Source organism: Prunus mume, linkage group LG5, assembly GCF_029339155.1.
Source record: "Prunus mume cultivar Tortuosa linkage group LG5, ASM2933915v1, whole genome shotgun sequence".
NCBI lineage: Eukaryota > Viridiplantae > Streptophyta > Magnoliopsida > Rosales > Rosaceae > Prunus > Prunus mume.
In genome coordinates this window covers 29192051-29208085 of record NC_142702.1, presented here as the reverse complement: position 1 = coordinate 29208085, position 16035 = coordinate 29192051, and the positions used below count along the sequence as shown (strand labels likewise).

Here is a 16035-nt window from a genome sequence, read left to right as displayed (position 1 = left end):
TAATTTCTTATTGTTACTTTCTACTTATAGGATGTTCAAATGCATATGTGACTCAGTTTGATTTAGTTTCTAAGGCCGGCTTAGCAATTAAATTAATGCAGCATGCATGAACCTGTTTGTGTTCTGTTTCGCAGTTGTTTTAATTTAATTGAAAGCAAAATAAACATGTAAAAGGAAACAGTCTTCTATGTGAACTTTAAGAAGAACAATGATTAAAAGGCAAAGTGGGGTTAACTATGGATGCAACAGTTACACATTATAGATGCTTGTGGGGGCTCACATTTCTCTGTTTCTTTCCTCCTTTTACTCTTTTCCAAATTATCAAAATTTAATGTCTCTTGCCAGACAACCACATACACAACTGTTGGAGAGAGAGAGAGGATATTAAGGTATATATATGGGGCCTGATTTCTAGCAAATAGCAATTTCCCCCACTTTACATATTCATATCTTCCTCATACTGCTAGCTTGGCCTCAATTCAATAACAAGGTGGAAGCCATGGAAGCATCTCAGCCTCTTTCCATTGAAAGCTTTTCATACAGTTGGTTAGTGAACCTGAAACCTTCTTTGGAAAGCCTTGATAATTCTCTCAGAACCTCACTCGATGCGTCCGATGAATCTTCCTTCATCGAGATGGACCCAACAATGTCACCCTCTAAGAGATTCTTTATGAATTCCCAGCAGGATTTCAAATTTGACTTCCCTGCTGTCTCCCAATCTCCTCTCACCACTCTTGTTCATGCTGATGAGCTCATTTCCAATGGCTACCTTTTGCCGCTTTCTGTTGACTCATTGAAGAACATGGAGGCATATGATCATGAGGCCTCAAAGTCCACTAGTGCAAATTTTGCAGCCTCTTCATCACATTCAGCAAGAGATGTTGATCCAACAGATAATTCTAGAGACTCCTCTAATTCATTGAGAAGGTGTAGAAGATTGTCGAGACGAATATTGGAGAAGTACTTGAATTTTCTTAGGCCGTTGTACAAAAAGATTAGAGGTGATCATCATCATCATCATCATCACAAAGCAAATCCTAAAGCTGGATTTAGTGCTGATAAAAGGAGCCATTCAGTGAAGAACTGCAGGGTGCATTCATCAGAAACTAGTCAATCTCCCAGAATAAGTGTAGCCTATTCTGCCGATGATTGGCGGAGGTCTTGTGATTCCGAGAGCTCAATTTATGAGGCAGTTCTCCATTGCAAAAGATCCATAGGTATGCTTGCTTGTCTTCATCACTTTGGATCAGTCTCATCTCTATCTTTTTTTAAATATATTTTTTTAAGAGAAAAAAAGAAGCCAGTTAGCTAATATGCTTTTATTAATTTCAGGAAATTAAATGGATTGAGGGATGTGGTACAGAGCAGTGAACAGAAGAAGAAAGGGAGAGGAAGAAGAATTCACATGGGAAGAGAGGAAATGAGAGATAAGTCCAGAAGATCATCAGCCACTTGTTCTTTGTCATCTTCCTCTCTTCTGAATACATATTTCTTGGATGATAATGTAAATTAATTTTTGTCTTAGAATCTGTGTGGATTCCGAGCTTAGGGAAAATTGGGACATCCTAATTTTTCTTAAAGTCCCTTCCTTTCCAGTTCCTTATTCCTGTAATATTAATTTAAATCAGGATTATTTAAGATTAATTTTGTTCATGGCACAGTTCCATTCAAATGGTTTGAAATATAAAGAATGAAGCAGGCCACCACACCACACCCTTCAGGACCAAAGGGATATTACTCGACATTTGACATGTCAAATCCATCTTATGTAATGTTTTCTAGTTAGGATGTATACATGAAATTCATAACCAGTTGTTGCCTCGTCAGTCCTTTCTCAACTTTGCTCTACGTGCCACAGTAGACATTTTTCAAAACCGGCAAGCAGAATATTATCTTTAAACGAATACAGAGTTTGAGAATAATTGATTGGCTATATGACAACTGGTCCTTGCATGTTCATATTTTAGATTTTCCAACAAAAACCAACAGAAAAATGTGTATCAGTTGTGAAAAGAAAGACATCAAATGAACTTAATTCTCCCATGTATACATTGGCTCCTGTCGAGAATCTGATATTTGATGCTCTTACAAGCTTCCAAGCTTCAAAATAATTATGGCGAAGAGACGTACAATAGAGGCAAAGAATTATTAGCTAAAAGAAAAAAGAAGGGTAGCATAACAGATAGTCTGTTCTCTGTTGAGGTTGAAAGACATATGGAATGTAGTTTTGGTGTCATTTGAGGTAATCAGTGATATGGTAGACCCCTCTTCACAGTTGACACCAAACCATATGGATTGGTTGTTACATAATCATATCCATGGGCTACCTCTGTGCCCAAAAACCAATATTGAAGCATACATTTCTGATTTGCGAGCTCATATATTGCAGTGATGCTGGCTCATAAACAGACCAAAATGCTCACTTTGATGCTTTGATTGAATTGATTATTATTGTGATGTTGGAGATCGTCATAGTCATACGTATGGGACCCCAAAAAGACAGCCAACAAGTACATCCACCTCATCCTCAAAGCACTAAAAATCTTGTCAGAGTTAGTAACACAAAAGGATTGATGAGTTGGGTTATTGAGTTTCTGCTCTGATATATCAAACAGTGAAGTAAAAATGTCAAATGCAACCAATACTACATTGTCCGAGCTTAACCAATTACATAGCAAAGGGTCTCGGTACTATTAGTAGTAGAACCACTCATAATATGTTGTATTTTATTTCATTAAATTTCTGATGTGAGACTACATTGGACAACATATTAATGGTCCCCTTTTAAGCACATGCATGCCCATTTGTTGTTTCAATCAGTTGAAGTTGAAGCTCTCAATTTTCGGTGTGGCCTAATATTAGCCGGTGAGGGCTAAGATAAAGGAGATGATCATAAGCTTGTCACATGTCAAATAAGCAAGACAGGGAGACATAGACAAAGTGTGCCTAAGAGAAATGCCAAAGTTGGATGACATTACTTCTCTGTTTCTTTCCACTTCTTTTTATGTCCTTGTTTTTGGAATTTTCTCTTTGGTGGCCAAAGAAGCACGACATTGAGTAGCTTTATTATCTTGTTTTCCTCTTGTTGCTATAGCTAGCACCTCCTGACCCACCCCATAGGCCCTAGGGCCTCCTAGCCTCTGGGGGGACCAAAACTCCATACATGCTACTTGTCGCACCTATTGGTCCTTAGTCACTGTACCAACTAGCTTGACACACTACAAGCTCAAACTCATAACTCCTCTTGTCATCAACCTGTTTGTTTGATTACATTAGAGTCGCAAGTTGAGGATATGGATTAACATTTATGCGATTTGATATTTACGACCTATACTTGTGTAAAGGGGGGGAACTCGAATTTGGGTGCATAGGGGTGGGCACTATCCTGACCAACTTGTCTAACCTACGTCTACGAAAAAATAACACATATCTAATTGAGCAATATTACGCAAGTAAGGAACCGAAGACCTAAACTGATAATTATGACTAAGAGTATAAAGAGTTTGATGACCTCCCAAAAACCCAATTAAGAGAGAGAGAGGTGATTTGGAAACATCATAAGTTCGTAATTAAGAGCCGGGGGGACCAGAAACTTGTTATATGCCGTATGTCGGAAGTATTAAGATCATATGATCCTTGTTACACACAATATTGCTTGGCTCAATGAATAATATGCAAATAACTTGTTCCAAGTATTTGCCGAGACCTTGTTTTCTGCAAAGAGAAAGGCCCGGGGGGTCCTAATCAAGAAGTCCCAGTCAATTTGGGTTTGATTGTTTGATTGAGTAGAGAAGGAATGATTGTCCATGTAGGCAGCCATCACAGCAGGGAGGGAAGATCCTAATTGCGGATGTCAGTATTTGCAAGAACAGAAAGGCCTACGTACATACCCTGTTTTGGATGCCGCTGTTTTTGTGAATAGCCCATGAACACTCTCCTCCTTTTCCATTGATTGACTGATATTCATGGAATTCTCTAAACCTGTAGCTTTCATTCATCCCATTGCACTGCATCACATTATTTGCTTTGTTATTGAATGCATGAACCTCCCGCTCAAAGCGGGATAAGGCTTTCAGAAATTTAGATTGACAAGTAAGCAGATTATGAACGAACAAAAGTATCATACGGTGCCTAATGTGGACATAAATTAAAAGCTTTTCATATGAAGAAAATATAATATCAGGTGCATTTGACCCCTTAATTTAACATTATACCAGTTGCAAACTAGAAATTGTAGCTAGGTTTCTACATAAATTAAGTTGGTAAGTCCTATGGTTTTCTGTGGACACGCAATGGCATGGCAGTGGCACCTGCCAATTAATAGCCAGCCATCTCCAAAAAATGAATGACAATGACCAAGTTGTGCATTTATTTTCTCCTGGTCTTCGTGGGGAAAAAAAGTGGAAACCTAACCTGCTGCAATAAAAGATCATCATGATCATCGCATATAATGTAACTCCAAGTCTTTATAAAAACAATATTGTATTAATTATAACGATCAAGTCTTTGCCAAGAAAGAAAATATTGTATCGATCAAGCTTTTAAAGTAAGTTCGAATAATTCATGGATCCGCCACTGTAGACTGAGCTGACATTGATCGATAAGCAGTTGCAGTATGAGGAAAATTTGTCTTTTTTAATTCACTACACAAAATTAGTATGATGTTGCACTCTGTATACATGTTCCTCCCATGTCCAAGTGGCGGACATAATATCATACAAGCTGTTGTTACTCAAAGTCTGAGGGTTTGGCGGTTTCTAAATCTTTGTTTTCTGAGGTTGTTTCTTCTGACTTCAAGAAATTTTCAATGTCTTTGGCTTCCGAGCTTCCATGTAGGTGGAACCACTTCTTCTGTGTCTGTGGGTTTGGCTTTCTGTCACTGATGGCAATTGCAATGTCATTGGGGAAGAGGTTTCCGAGCACTAAGCCATGCAAGATGGTTGTTATGAGAAGAGCAATGACTGTGATTGTGGCAATGAGAGAGAGTGTAACAGCCAGAGCTTGTGTTACCACATTTGTGACTTCATTTGAGTACCTGATGGTTGCACTGGCAGCACCAGTCATTGGAAAAGTATATACCCACCATGCCATAGAAAACCTATAGAACCAAATCTAACTGAATGTCAGAAAAAAAATATTTAAGTACAAAACTACAAACGGTAGATTCAGTTCAGAGAAATGAAAGTGATATTGTACTTAAATCCTCGGAAAAAGTTAACCCGGACTACCTGTGCAATCAGGAAAAAGGTTAAAAGAACAGTTAGCGATATCAACACCAAGCCAGTTCTTAAGTAGTAATGCAACTTAGTTCAGGTTATACCTGCCAGTGAGAGATAAAGGAACAAAGCAATGAAGTAAGCAATCCGTGAACTGTAATCAAAGGAGCCTTGGATTTTTGCCCATGCCATGGAAGCTACGCTTGGTGCTGCAACAAACAGAAAGAACACAGGATGGAGGTCCTTTGGGATTACAGTCTCATTAGTTGGTAGTCGCTGATAGAGCGTTATGAATAAAACTATGTAGTGCGCCAAACCAACAGCAAAAAAGAACAGTGGTCCTTCTTTGAGTCCCATTGATGCACCAAGCAATGCCCCCACAAAGTTCCCAACAATAGCGAGATGGTTAAAGGGATTAGCCACCTTTGAAAGCCTACGCTGGCCTCCTGACATCCACTGTCCATAGATTTTAAGCTCAAGGCCTAAAATTGGGGTCATGAGGATGTACCAAATTGCTGGTTGCAAGTTGTTAGCAAATGAAGGTGGTACTCCAAGAGCTAAGAACAAGAGGACTATCCATGGAGCAAAGAAGAAGTTCATACGGATTGGATGGTAATACTCACGACGAACTGCTTCAAAGTAAAGGCTCACTTTTAGAAGGTAGATGAAAGCAACAATAGCTACCAGAGCAACTGAAATGCACCAAAGTACGAGATTCGTCATTAAGCTCAAGTGGAGAAATTTCATTGAGGCCGAGGTAGACAGGGTTTTCCACAAAATAGCTTGGCTGCTAACACCGAGGCAGATGCTAAATGAAGAAACTGGATATCGGTGAAGAAATGGCCACTGCTTGTCTGCTGGAAGCAGTATTTCTTCTGAGGCCTGTTTGATCAAAAGTTAAGAGGAAAAACTGATACTAAACTTCACATATGAAAATCCAAAATCATTTACAAGACAATATTACTTTTGTAAGTATTGAAAAAGAACATAACATGAAAGACAGATTACCCTAAGGGGTCTAGCTCTGGCCCTTCTAATGCATCAAAGTATCGGTCTGCAGGTAAACGTTCTACTTCTTCAATTTGAACAATTACATTCTCTGATTCAGTTTCCCCTGGTGTCTTTCCACCGAGAAGTGTTATTTGCCTGTCAAGTTTCCGGGACCATGTTTTGAAAGTATCAAACCTCTTATCTTTCAACCTTTCAATACTTGGATGATCAGGGAAATGTCCAGTTTTAGTTCCCTCTTCAAATGCAGAGCTTTTTGGCATTGGCTGAGGGTGAAACTTTAATCCTTTGGGCAGTGTGCTGCTGCTAGCACTTTTAAGTGTGGCAGAGGAAGCTGGAATTCCATTGTTGAAACTTGTTTCACCACTGAAGAGCATTCTTTTGTTGTCCTCCAAATGAAGTTCGATTGCTGATGTTGGCATGCTAATAGAAACAGAAAGCACACTTTGATGAATTTGGGGTTCAGATTCATCAAGTGTGCATTCTAAGGCATCTGTCTCAATTCCCTGACATAAAAAATGCATAACCATTAACAACCTTGTTTTTCTTCTCATTCTTTGGCGGTCGACGAACAAATCAAAGTACGCAATCACATCTTGTAGTAGATAGAGCAGAACGAAATAAATTTCTCAAAGCAAACTATAGTTTTCTCTGTGAATTATAGAAAACACTTAGTTTCATTAGGAATGTTATGTGCTGCAGCCTCTTTTTTAGTTTAATACACATGAAACTTTAAGATAAACTTACTTGAGCTGATGGACTGATAAGCTGAAGCGCACTTGGTTGATACCTATCATTGAGAAATCTTTTCTCCTCAGCATTATCAAAGCCAGACACTTCATTTGATGATGCACGCCTGATGAGAGATGGAAGTTCAAACGAATTCTCTTTTTCAGAATTCGGATTTTTGCTGTTTTCCATCATAAAAATTTAGAGCACAAAATATAAAGTACATCAGAAGCTGCCAAAGTCAAGTATTTACCAAATTTTGCTAATCGAAACAGCAGACACATGGTGTGGTTTGATTGTAATAATATAAAGTTTTTTATGTTAATTGGTGGAACACATAAATAGGACGACAAAACATTTCAAGATTCGCGACTGGTGATAGAAAACCACTGAGAACTACATTAGTGTAAATTGTCAAGATATTTTCAAAAGTTTTTTGGTGGTGGAGCAATTTAGATTGGATATATCCTTTAATGGAGGAGGGGAGATACATTGGTAATCTACTTAACATATCTAAATGGACATGCACTAGGTAATAGGTATTCATAACCTTAACCTCAATTATTGGTAATCAACAAAATCAATGTACAATTGCAGAAGTCAACAGATGACAAAACATCATAACCACAGACCTTGGTCAAACATGTAATGCAAATTCCGCAAAAAAGAAAAAATATAAATATAAATTGTTGCTCAAAATCAATGGTTAATGCCCGTTTGTTTTTTATTGTTTGAGCAGATGAAGGAATGAATGTAGCCATTGCAGCACCGGAGATCATGGATGTCAGCATATGCAGGAATAGAGAGCCTTAGTCTGTTTTGGGATGCAGCTCTTTTTGTCAACAGCCCATGAACAGTGTCCTCCTATAGCTTTCATCCCTTGCATTGTTATAGTTTTGTTTCGGCTCATCATATTGTTCGCTTTGCTATTGAGTGCATGAATAACATGTTAATTAAACAAAGTTGTTTTAGCAGGTTATTGAATAAGAGCCACTAAATCTGATAACTAAACCCAAATTTTAATCCCAAAGTTATACAAAGGTCCAGACAATTGGAATTTGTGTCAACACCCTACAAAATGTGATGAAAGTGCATATAGAGGAAGCTAAGTACTTATTACCATTATCAAGAGCCAAGAACGCAATTAATTAAGCAAGATCAGGGATCGGTTTATTTCTTCAAGTGGTTCCGGAAATCTAACTAGGATAACACACAATATTAACAGCACCATTCTCTCACAATGCACTCTTAATGGACTACACAAGATATGATGTTTCACTCTACACATGCTCACTGGAACTATGAAAGTTTAAACCTATGTTCCTCCCATGTTCGAGTAGTGGCATAACATCATTTACATGTTGTTACTCAAAATCTCAGAGCTTGGTGGCCTCTAAATCTTTGGTTTCTGAACTTGTTACTGACTTCAAAAGTTTTTCAATGTCCTCTAAATCTTTGGTTTCTGAACTTGTTACTGACTTCAAAAGTTTTTCGATGTCCTTTGAGTTCGAGCTTCCGTGTCTAAGTTGTAACCATGTCCTGTTTGGTTTTAACTTTCTGTCACTGATGGCAATTGCAATGTCATTGGGGAAGAGGTCTTGGATCACAAAACAATGCAAGATGGTTGTTATGAGAAGAATGGTGACTACGATCGTGGCGGTGAGAGAGAGTATGACAGCCAGAGTTTGTGTTACCACATTTGTGACCTCATTTGAGTACCTGATGGTTGCAATGGCAGCACCAGTCATTGGGAATGTATATGCCCACCATGTCAAAGAAAACCTATAGATCCAGATGACAGTGAATGTTAGGCATTTGAAGTATAAATGTGCAATATTATTTTCAGGTTATGTAGAGAAATTAATGGATGTGATATCTTACTTAAATCCTCTGAAAAAGTTAACCCGAACTGCCTATACAAGCAGTGAAGAAGGATTATAAAAAGTTAAGAATACTAGTCTTAATAAAATAAATGAATCAATAATCTATATTATCTTGGTAGTCCTAGAGTATTGGGACTTGATTCAGGTTATACTTGCCAGTGAGAGATAAAGGAACAAGGAAATGAAGTAAAAAATTCGTGAACCGTAATTGAAAGAGCCTTGGATTCTTCCCCATGCCATGGAAGCTACACTTGGCGCTGCAACAAACAGAAAGAATACAGGATGGAGGTCCTTTGGGATTACAGTCTCGTTTGTTGGAAGCCTCTGGTAGAGAGTTACAAATAATACCATGTAGTGAGCCAACCCCACATCAAAGAAGAATACTGGTCCTTCTTTTAGTCCCATTGACGCACCTAGCAATGCCCCCACAAAATTCCCAACAATTGCGAGATGGTTCACAGGATTGGCTACCTTTGAAAGCCTACGTTGGCCTCCTGACATCCACTGTCCATAGATTTTAAGCTCAAGGCATAAGATTGGGGTCATGAGGATGTACCAAAGAGCTGGATACAGGTTGTTAGCAAATGAAGGTGGCACTCCAAGAGCTAAGAACAAGAGGGCTATCCATGGGGAAAAGAAGAAGTTGACACGAACAGGGTGGTAATACTCACGGCGAACTGCTTCAAAGTAAAGGATCATTTTTAGAAGGTAGATACAAGCAACAATAGCTACAAGAGCAACTGAAATGCACCACAGAACTAGATTTGGTATTAAGCTTAAGTGGAGGAATTTCGTGGAGGCAGAGGTAGGAAGGGTCTTCCACAAAATAGCTTGGCTGCTAACACCGAGGCAGATGCTAAATGAAGAAACAGGATACCGGAGAAGAAATGGCCATTGTTTGTCTTCTGGAAGGAGTATTTCCTCTGAATCCTGTTTCATCACATTAAAGTTGAGAAACAAAACAATATCAAACATTTGTAAATGCTTTTTTTTATAGATGAACATTTGTAAGTGCTTTTTTTAATAGATAAACATTTTTAAATACTGAAGAAGAACATAACACATTACCCTAAGGGTTTCTAACTCTGGCCCTTCCAATGCATCAAAGTATCGGTCTGCAGGTAAACGTTCAACTTCTGCATTTTGCAGATTACCATTCTCTGGTTCAGTCTCCCTTGGTGTCTTTCTGCGGAGTAGTGTTATCTGCCTTTCCAGTTTCCCAGACCATGTTTTGAAAGTATCAAACCTCTTATCTTTCAACCTTTCAATACTTGGATGATGTGCAGAGCTTTTTGGCATTGGTTGAGAGTGAAATTTTACGGCTTTGGGCAGTTTGCTGCCAGCAGTTTCAGTTGCGGCAGAGGAATTTGGAATTTCACTGAAGATCATATTTTTGCTGTTGTGTAAATGAATTCCGGTTGGTGATGATGGCATGCTAATAGAAACAGAATGCATCTTTTGATGAATCGGGGGTTCAGATCCATCAAATGTGCATTCTAAAGCTGCCGCTTCAATTCCCTGGTGGAAAAATGCATAAAACAAGTTACTATATGCGTAACGATTATAAAATTTATTTTTTCTTCTCCTTGTTTGGCAGAATGAAATAAATTTGTGAAAGCAATTATAGCATGTGAACTGTGCTACTGCCTCTTTTGTATTTAGTAGGCATGAAAGTTTAAGATGAACTTACTTCAGCTGATGGACTGATAGGTTGAAGGTGACTTGGTTGACAGCTGCCATTGAGAAATCTATTTTCCTCAACATTATCAAAGCCAGCCACTTCATTTGATGATATATATCTGATGAGAGATGGAAGTTCAGGGAATTCAGTTTCACAGAATCTAGATTTTCGCTGTTTGCCATCATAAAACTTTGGAGCAGAAACTCTGAATATGATATCAAGCTTTTTTATGTCCATTGTTGAACAAATAAATAGGATAATGAAAGATGGCATGACTCATCATGAGTATAAGTCAAACCAAGCTGAAAACTACATGAATAGAAACGTACATCAATTGGTAATCTTCTCAAATATATTTATATTTAAAGGGACATGGCCGTGTACAAAGGAGTGATAACCTTTGATTACTGATAATCAACCAAATTAACAAATAAAATTTCACATAAAACTCATCTGTTTATGTAAAAAAATATTGATAAATTGATAACCCATCGGACTTGGGCATCTTATTACACCGTCAATCTTCAACTGCCCTGGGATAATATTGAAGGCAAAATGCAGAAGCGAGAGTCCCCACAGACAACCCTAAACCCTAACATTAATTTAGTATTAAGTCAAATTTGGTGACTGATAAATAAATAATATACTGGGAAATTCTCAAGTTGGGGAGAAGAGAATACAGCTAAAATGAATTAAGGCATGATTATTATAATCCAAAATCCTAAAGTTCGAGCATATGTTGATAAACTGTATAATATGTTGATAAACTGTCCCAGCATCTATAAAAACCTCAATGATAGCGTAATGGAAAATCTTCATCTCATTGAAGTCGCCGGTTTCTGCAAGAACATATCATCTTTTGATACAACAATAGAATACATATTCAAAATATATTATAAATAATCAATAAATAACTGCATTAAGAAGCAACAAGCAAACCTGAAACCCCGTGGCTATACTTTTTTATAAATAATAAATCGTATAGCCGATCGGCTGTACTCTGTTGAAAATAAAAAATGAAAACAGTCTAGCCGTGCGGCTATACTTGGTTTGATTCTAAAAAATTCTATAGCCGTGCGGCTAGACTTATTTCGACACGTGACGCCCTATGTATAGCCGCGCGGCTATACTCCGTTTACTAGATATTTTTTTTAAAATCGTATAGCCGCACGGTTTTATGAATGATGCTAAACATAGTACAACATAGTATAGCCGCGCGACTATACGGATTTTAACCTCTTGATGTTTTTCAAGAAGCGGATCAAATGGAAATACTCTTACATTCTGATGTCTTAATGGTTTATCATTTCTATTAAATTGTAGTAAACTGAAGGGGAAGAGGCTGTCGGTCCAAGGACTGAAACTGCAGCACCTGAAAACAAAGGTGAAGCAGAGAAATCTGGTAATGCTGTGAAGGAGGACAGCGAGAATCCACCTCCGCCAAAAGTTGTAAGTTCAAGTCCTTCAATAGGATACATAAAATCCTCCTGGTCGTCAGCACCTATTTTCTTCAGACTTCCTTGTCTTATGGAATTTTCATGGTGTTCATGCAGGAAGTTGCGCCTGACCTGACAATGAATTTGAGAAGCGCAAAAGGCCAGAGGTTATCCCTGCAAATGAGATTGGAGTCACATTTGCAGACATTGGTGCATTGGATGATATTAAAGAATCACTTCAGGAGTTGGTCATGCTCCCACTTCGAAGACCAGAACATTTCAAAGGTGGGCTTCTTCAGCCTTGTAGAGGCATATTGCTTTTTGGTACTCCTGGCACTGGAAATACAATGCTGGCAACAAAAGCCATTGCAAATGAAGCGGGGGAGCAAGTTTTATCAATGTCTCGAAGTCCACCGTCACTTCAAAATGGTTTGGAGAAGATGAAAAAATAGTATAGCAGCCCAGCGGGTGGCTATATTTGGTTTTTATTAATGTTTCTTAAGAATAGTATAGCCGTCGGCTATACAAGTTTTATTTTATTTTCCTATACTCTATTTTTCAGTTTTATTTATGCATAGTATCGTATAGCCGTACTGTTTTAAAACAATAATAATGAATACTATAGCCGTTCGGCTACTCTTGTTTTTTTTTTTTTTTTTTTCCCTTCCAATACAGTATAGCCTCAGGAACTCTCTTGTGTACTCTTTCACTGATCCCGTTTGCTTATGGTTGCTTATCGATGCACTCTCCAGGCCCAAAGAACTTCCAAAAATTCACCACAAACTGCGACCATTAATACAAGCTGTGGTAGGGCTCCTACAAGCCTGACATCCATGGAATCGCATCCCCTGTAAGTGAAGGGACGCAATCTCCACTTTCTTCAACTCGGGAGTCTTGAGGTACTTGAAGTAAAGCTCCGCGAGGCAGAGCTAGTCTACTGGGTTGTCGTTTCCTCCGTGGAACACAGGGAAGTTCAGGTTCATTGTCCATGGCATTGAGGAGGACCCATCCTTTGTTCTTGATTGTTCAAACCCAACTCTAAGTTGGCGGATTTCTTCCAGAAGCGTTTGCTGGAATTGAGCTTGTGCGGAGGCCATGGAGTTTGAGTTCTGTACCTCCTGAAGCGAAGCCTGAGTTTTTCTTTGTGGAGTTGTAGCTCCAACTCTAGGGAACCCATTTCTTGTGGAGAAAGAGGGTTTTTGCCCATATTCTCGGAACCAAGCTCTGATACCCAAATAGGATCAGAAGGGGAAGACGAAGACGAAGACGAAAGGAATTATTAGAGGTGGTCGAAAGTGAAGCCCCAGAGGCTATTTAAGAAAATGGAGTTTCACTAAAACACCCATAATGGGGGTTGAAATTATAAAAAAACTCAAATACTATTTAAACATATAAATACACTCAAAACCCATCATTACACACACTCAAAACCCATTTATAAACACACCCAAAAAGTTAACTTTGGGGTTGATTTTATGCTCAAATAATAGCTTTTTTTATAAATACATGCCTAAAATTGGGTTTTTTTATAAATTTGTATTAAGAAAAATGAATAGGCCAATAAGGAGGTTGTTTAAGACAAATGAGTAGGCCAATCGAATCAGCAGCCCATAAGTACTAAACAGCCCAACTATGCTTCTCAGCCCATCAGAATTGTTGTAAATTTGGAATATCTGAAGGAACTCTCTCCCCTGCGCCTCTGAATCACAGAAGGCATGTCAAAACCATTAGAGAGATACCAAAAACTTGGTTTGAAAGAGTCTTTACCAAGAATTCACATGTACCCGTTAGCCTGTAAAGAGCTGAGCTTAATTCTCAGAGGCGCTTACAAGAAAATTCCCAAGAATCTTCAATTGCTCATCTTCCAGGATACCCTCACCGCCTTTCGTCTCCTCCCTCTCTGAGTATGCTCTTTCCCGTATCTCGGATTTTATAAACTCTTTCTTCTTGTTTTGATATTTTTGAAAGAAAGAAATTTTTTTTTGCAGTGGCAGTGAAAATCTAGGCTTCTGATATTGAAAATAATATAGCCGGTCGGCTATACGTATTTTGTTTTTAAAATAAAGATAGTATAGCCGCCCGGCGATACTCGGTTGTTCCTGATTTCTTTTTTAAAATAGTATAGCCGTCCGGCCATACTCGGTTGTATTAATATTTCCTAAAAATAGTATAGCCGTACTGATCCGCGCGGCTATACTATTTTTAATGTCATAATAGTATTTCGACCAAAAAAAACATGTCATAATAGTATATCCGCTCGGCTGTACATGAAAATATATTCGATTTTCTTTTTCTTTTTCTTTTTTCAGACTACAAAGAAAACTGGGTTTTATGCCTAACTACAAACAAGGATATACCAATCTGAAGTCTTGAAATAGTCAGAATCCTTTGTTTCTTCCTTTTTAGAGAATTTCCTCTCTCCATTTCCTCAAAATCCTTTCTTTCCTTCCCTTTTCTTCGATCAACCAATCAACCCAGGAAAATGCTCATCACTTTATCAGTACTTCAGAGTCCTAACAACTCCATACAACCAGATTTTTACACGAACAAGATTTCAGACTTTTTGTCTCTCAAGACTGCAACTGTGTGATTATCATGTTACGACTTGGACCTTCTCTAGAAATTCATCAAAGTTACTGTGAGCCTCTTTAAACCTCTGAATTATGTCTTGTATGGATTCTGAGACAGACATATTGTTGCTTCAATCGCAGTTCCTTCCCCTGTAACACAAAATAAAGTGAAAAGGGAAACATACTAAGCAACAAAATGAGAAAATATATGAGGCAAATGGCCTTCTACCTGCCCTTGTGGTTAAGTGCGCTTGCACCAACTCCTAGCGGTCTTTTGGTCGAAGGTTGGTACCACCCAGAATATACACGAGTCATCCGCATAAAAACCCAGTAACTGAGTTGATGCGGCTGGACCAATGGGGTAAACCCTTCAGGGCCGAACTCTCAGCTTTGGACTAATAGCCTAAACCCCGTTTAGGGCCCAAATAGGCGGTTGCATGGCTGGTGCTGTGGCCCAAATGAAACTTGTGTGTAATTAAAATAAAAAAAACATAGCATGAAAGAGCGAGCCTTGAGAAATGGGAAAACCTAGCTAGCTAGGGCTTTTGGGGGGATACAGCGATCAACATGACAAAAAAAGGCACCGGTGGCAAGCACAGGAAGAGAAACCTAGATGGGACGATTAATTTGCAAGTCAAGCTCTATTTTCACTTGACTAGATTATGTTGGCTACTATTTCTCCTATGATGCATTTATATGCACATTTACTAACATGAGTATAATTTTAAAAAGAAACAAAACAAAACAAAATCATGTTTGCTTCATCTCTTCAATGCATATGGATTGGTGTTGTTTCATTTTTTTAAAGACCACATTGGCCATTGCACTTGGGAGATATTCACATGAGTTTGATTGAATAAAAATAAAACTCAACCGGTTTAATTAAGGAAATATGTTTGTTCACCACTTTAACTCAATGTATCCTCACCATTTTACTCATGGTTAATTTTTTACTTTGTATTTATGAAATTATGATTATGTATATGAACACGTTATCAAGTATTGAGAAGAGCGATGATGATACATCTTATATTAAAGTTATTGTAGCTTTAGCTATACACCAAAAACAATACATTGATAATTTAATCTCAGAGTGACAGAATCTAAAGAATATTAGCAGGATCTTCTTCTTTTTGTCCTTTTCGTGGTCGAATTGGGCCACCAGAAACTGGGTAAAACATTGCGGATCTAATTAAAATCAATTTCGTCATCGAATAAATCTATTTTCTTTTTCTTTTTTTTCTAAAAAGAAATTAGGTTTATTCGCATGCACTCAGTTAGTTTTACAACTCTTCTTAATTGCTCCATCTTGTTCTTATGAGTAAAAGTCTAATTAGGACAAGGGCAGCTGGAACACAAACTCTTTGAGTTGAATATGGCCCTACATTTTTGGAGTCGAGGCTTTGTGGGACTGTTGCACTTGTCACAAGTTTAGTAGTGGAAGGGTTAAATATTTAGATGTTATCATTACACACATTCATGTGATGTTATTAGTCTCAATATTATTTATTA

General features: G+C 38.1%; 2 protein-coding genes and 1 pseudogene across 3 annotated transcripts; 1 reads left to right on the top strand and 2 right to left on the bottom strand.

Annotated features, from left to right (window-relative positions):
• Positions 1–283: 283 nt before the first annotated feature.
• MAKR6 (membrane-associated kinase regulator) lies at positions 284–1653 on the top strand. The gene is made up of 2 exons (XM_008236585.3): positions 284–1217; positions 1333–1653. The coding sequence occupies exons 1-2, from the start codon at positions 500–502 to the stop codon at positions 1338–1340; spliced, it is 726 nt and encodes a 241-aa protein (XP_008234807.1). The 5' UTR covers positions 284–499; the 3' UTR covers positions 1341–1653.
• Positions 1654–4581: 2928 nt separating this feature from the next.
• LOC103333781 (S-type anion channel SLAH2-like) lies at positions 4582–6858 on the bottom strand (annotated as a pseudogene).
• Positions 6859–8101: 1243 nt separating this feature from the next.
• LOC103333693 (S-type anion channel SLAH3-like) lies at positions 8102–11447 on the bottom strand. Of its 2 annotated transcripts, XM_089052546.1 has the most exons (6): positions 11307–11403; positions 10527–10635; positions 9905–10354; positions 8989–9766; positions 8835–8862; positions 8102–8735 (listed from the first exon to the last, which is right to left on the bottom strand). In XM_089052546.1, the coding sequence occupies exons 3-6, from the start codon at positions 10289–10291 to the stop codon at positions 8330–8332; spliced, it is 1599 nt and encodes a 532-aa protein (XP_088908672.1). In that variant the 5' UTR covers positions 10292–10354; positions 10527–10635; positions 11307–11403; the 3' UTR covers positions 8102–8329. The 2 variants fall into 2 exon arrangements, with proteins under 2 accessions (XP_088908672.1, XP_016650005.2); XM_016794519.2 differs by having other exon boundaries at positions 10527–11447.
• Positions 11448–16035: the final 4588 nt, after the last annotated feature.

Bases quoted from the DNA above. Each gene is read 5' to 3' on its own strand.
- MAKR6 (XM_008236585.3), top strand. From the start codon at position 500: ATGGAAGCATCTCAGCCTCTTTCCATTGAAAGCTTTTCATACAGTTGG.
- LOC103333693 (XM_016794519.2), bottom strand. From the start codon at position 10,790: ATGCCATCTTTCATTATCCTATTTATTTGTTCAACAATGGACATAAAA. The intron at 10,355-10,526 runs GTAAGTTCATCT...TTTTTCCACCAG, and splicing joins CTATCAGTCCATCAGCTGAA to GGAATTGAAGCGGCAGCTTT. The intron at 9,767-9,904 runs GTAATGTGTTAT...GTGATGAAACAG, and splicing joins CAGAGTTAGAAACCCTTAGG to GATTCAGAGGAAATACTCCT.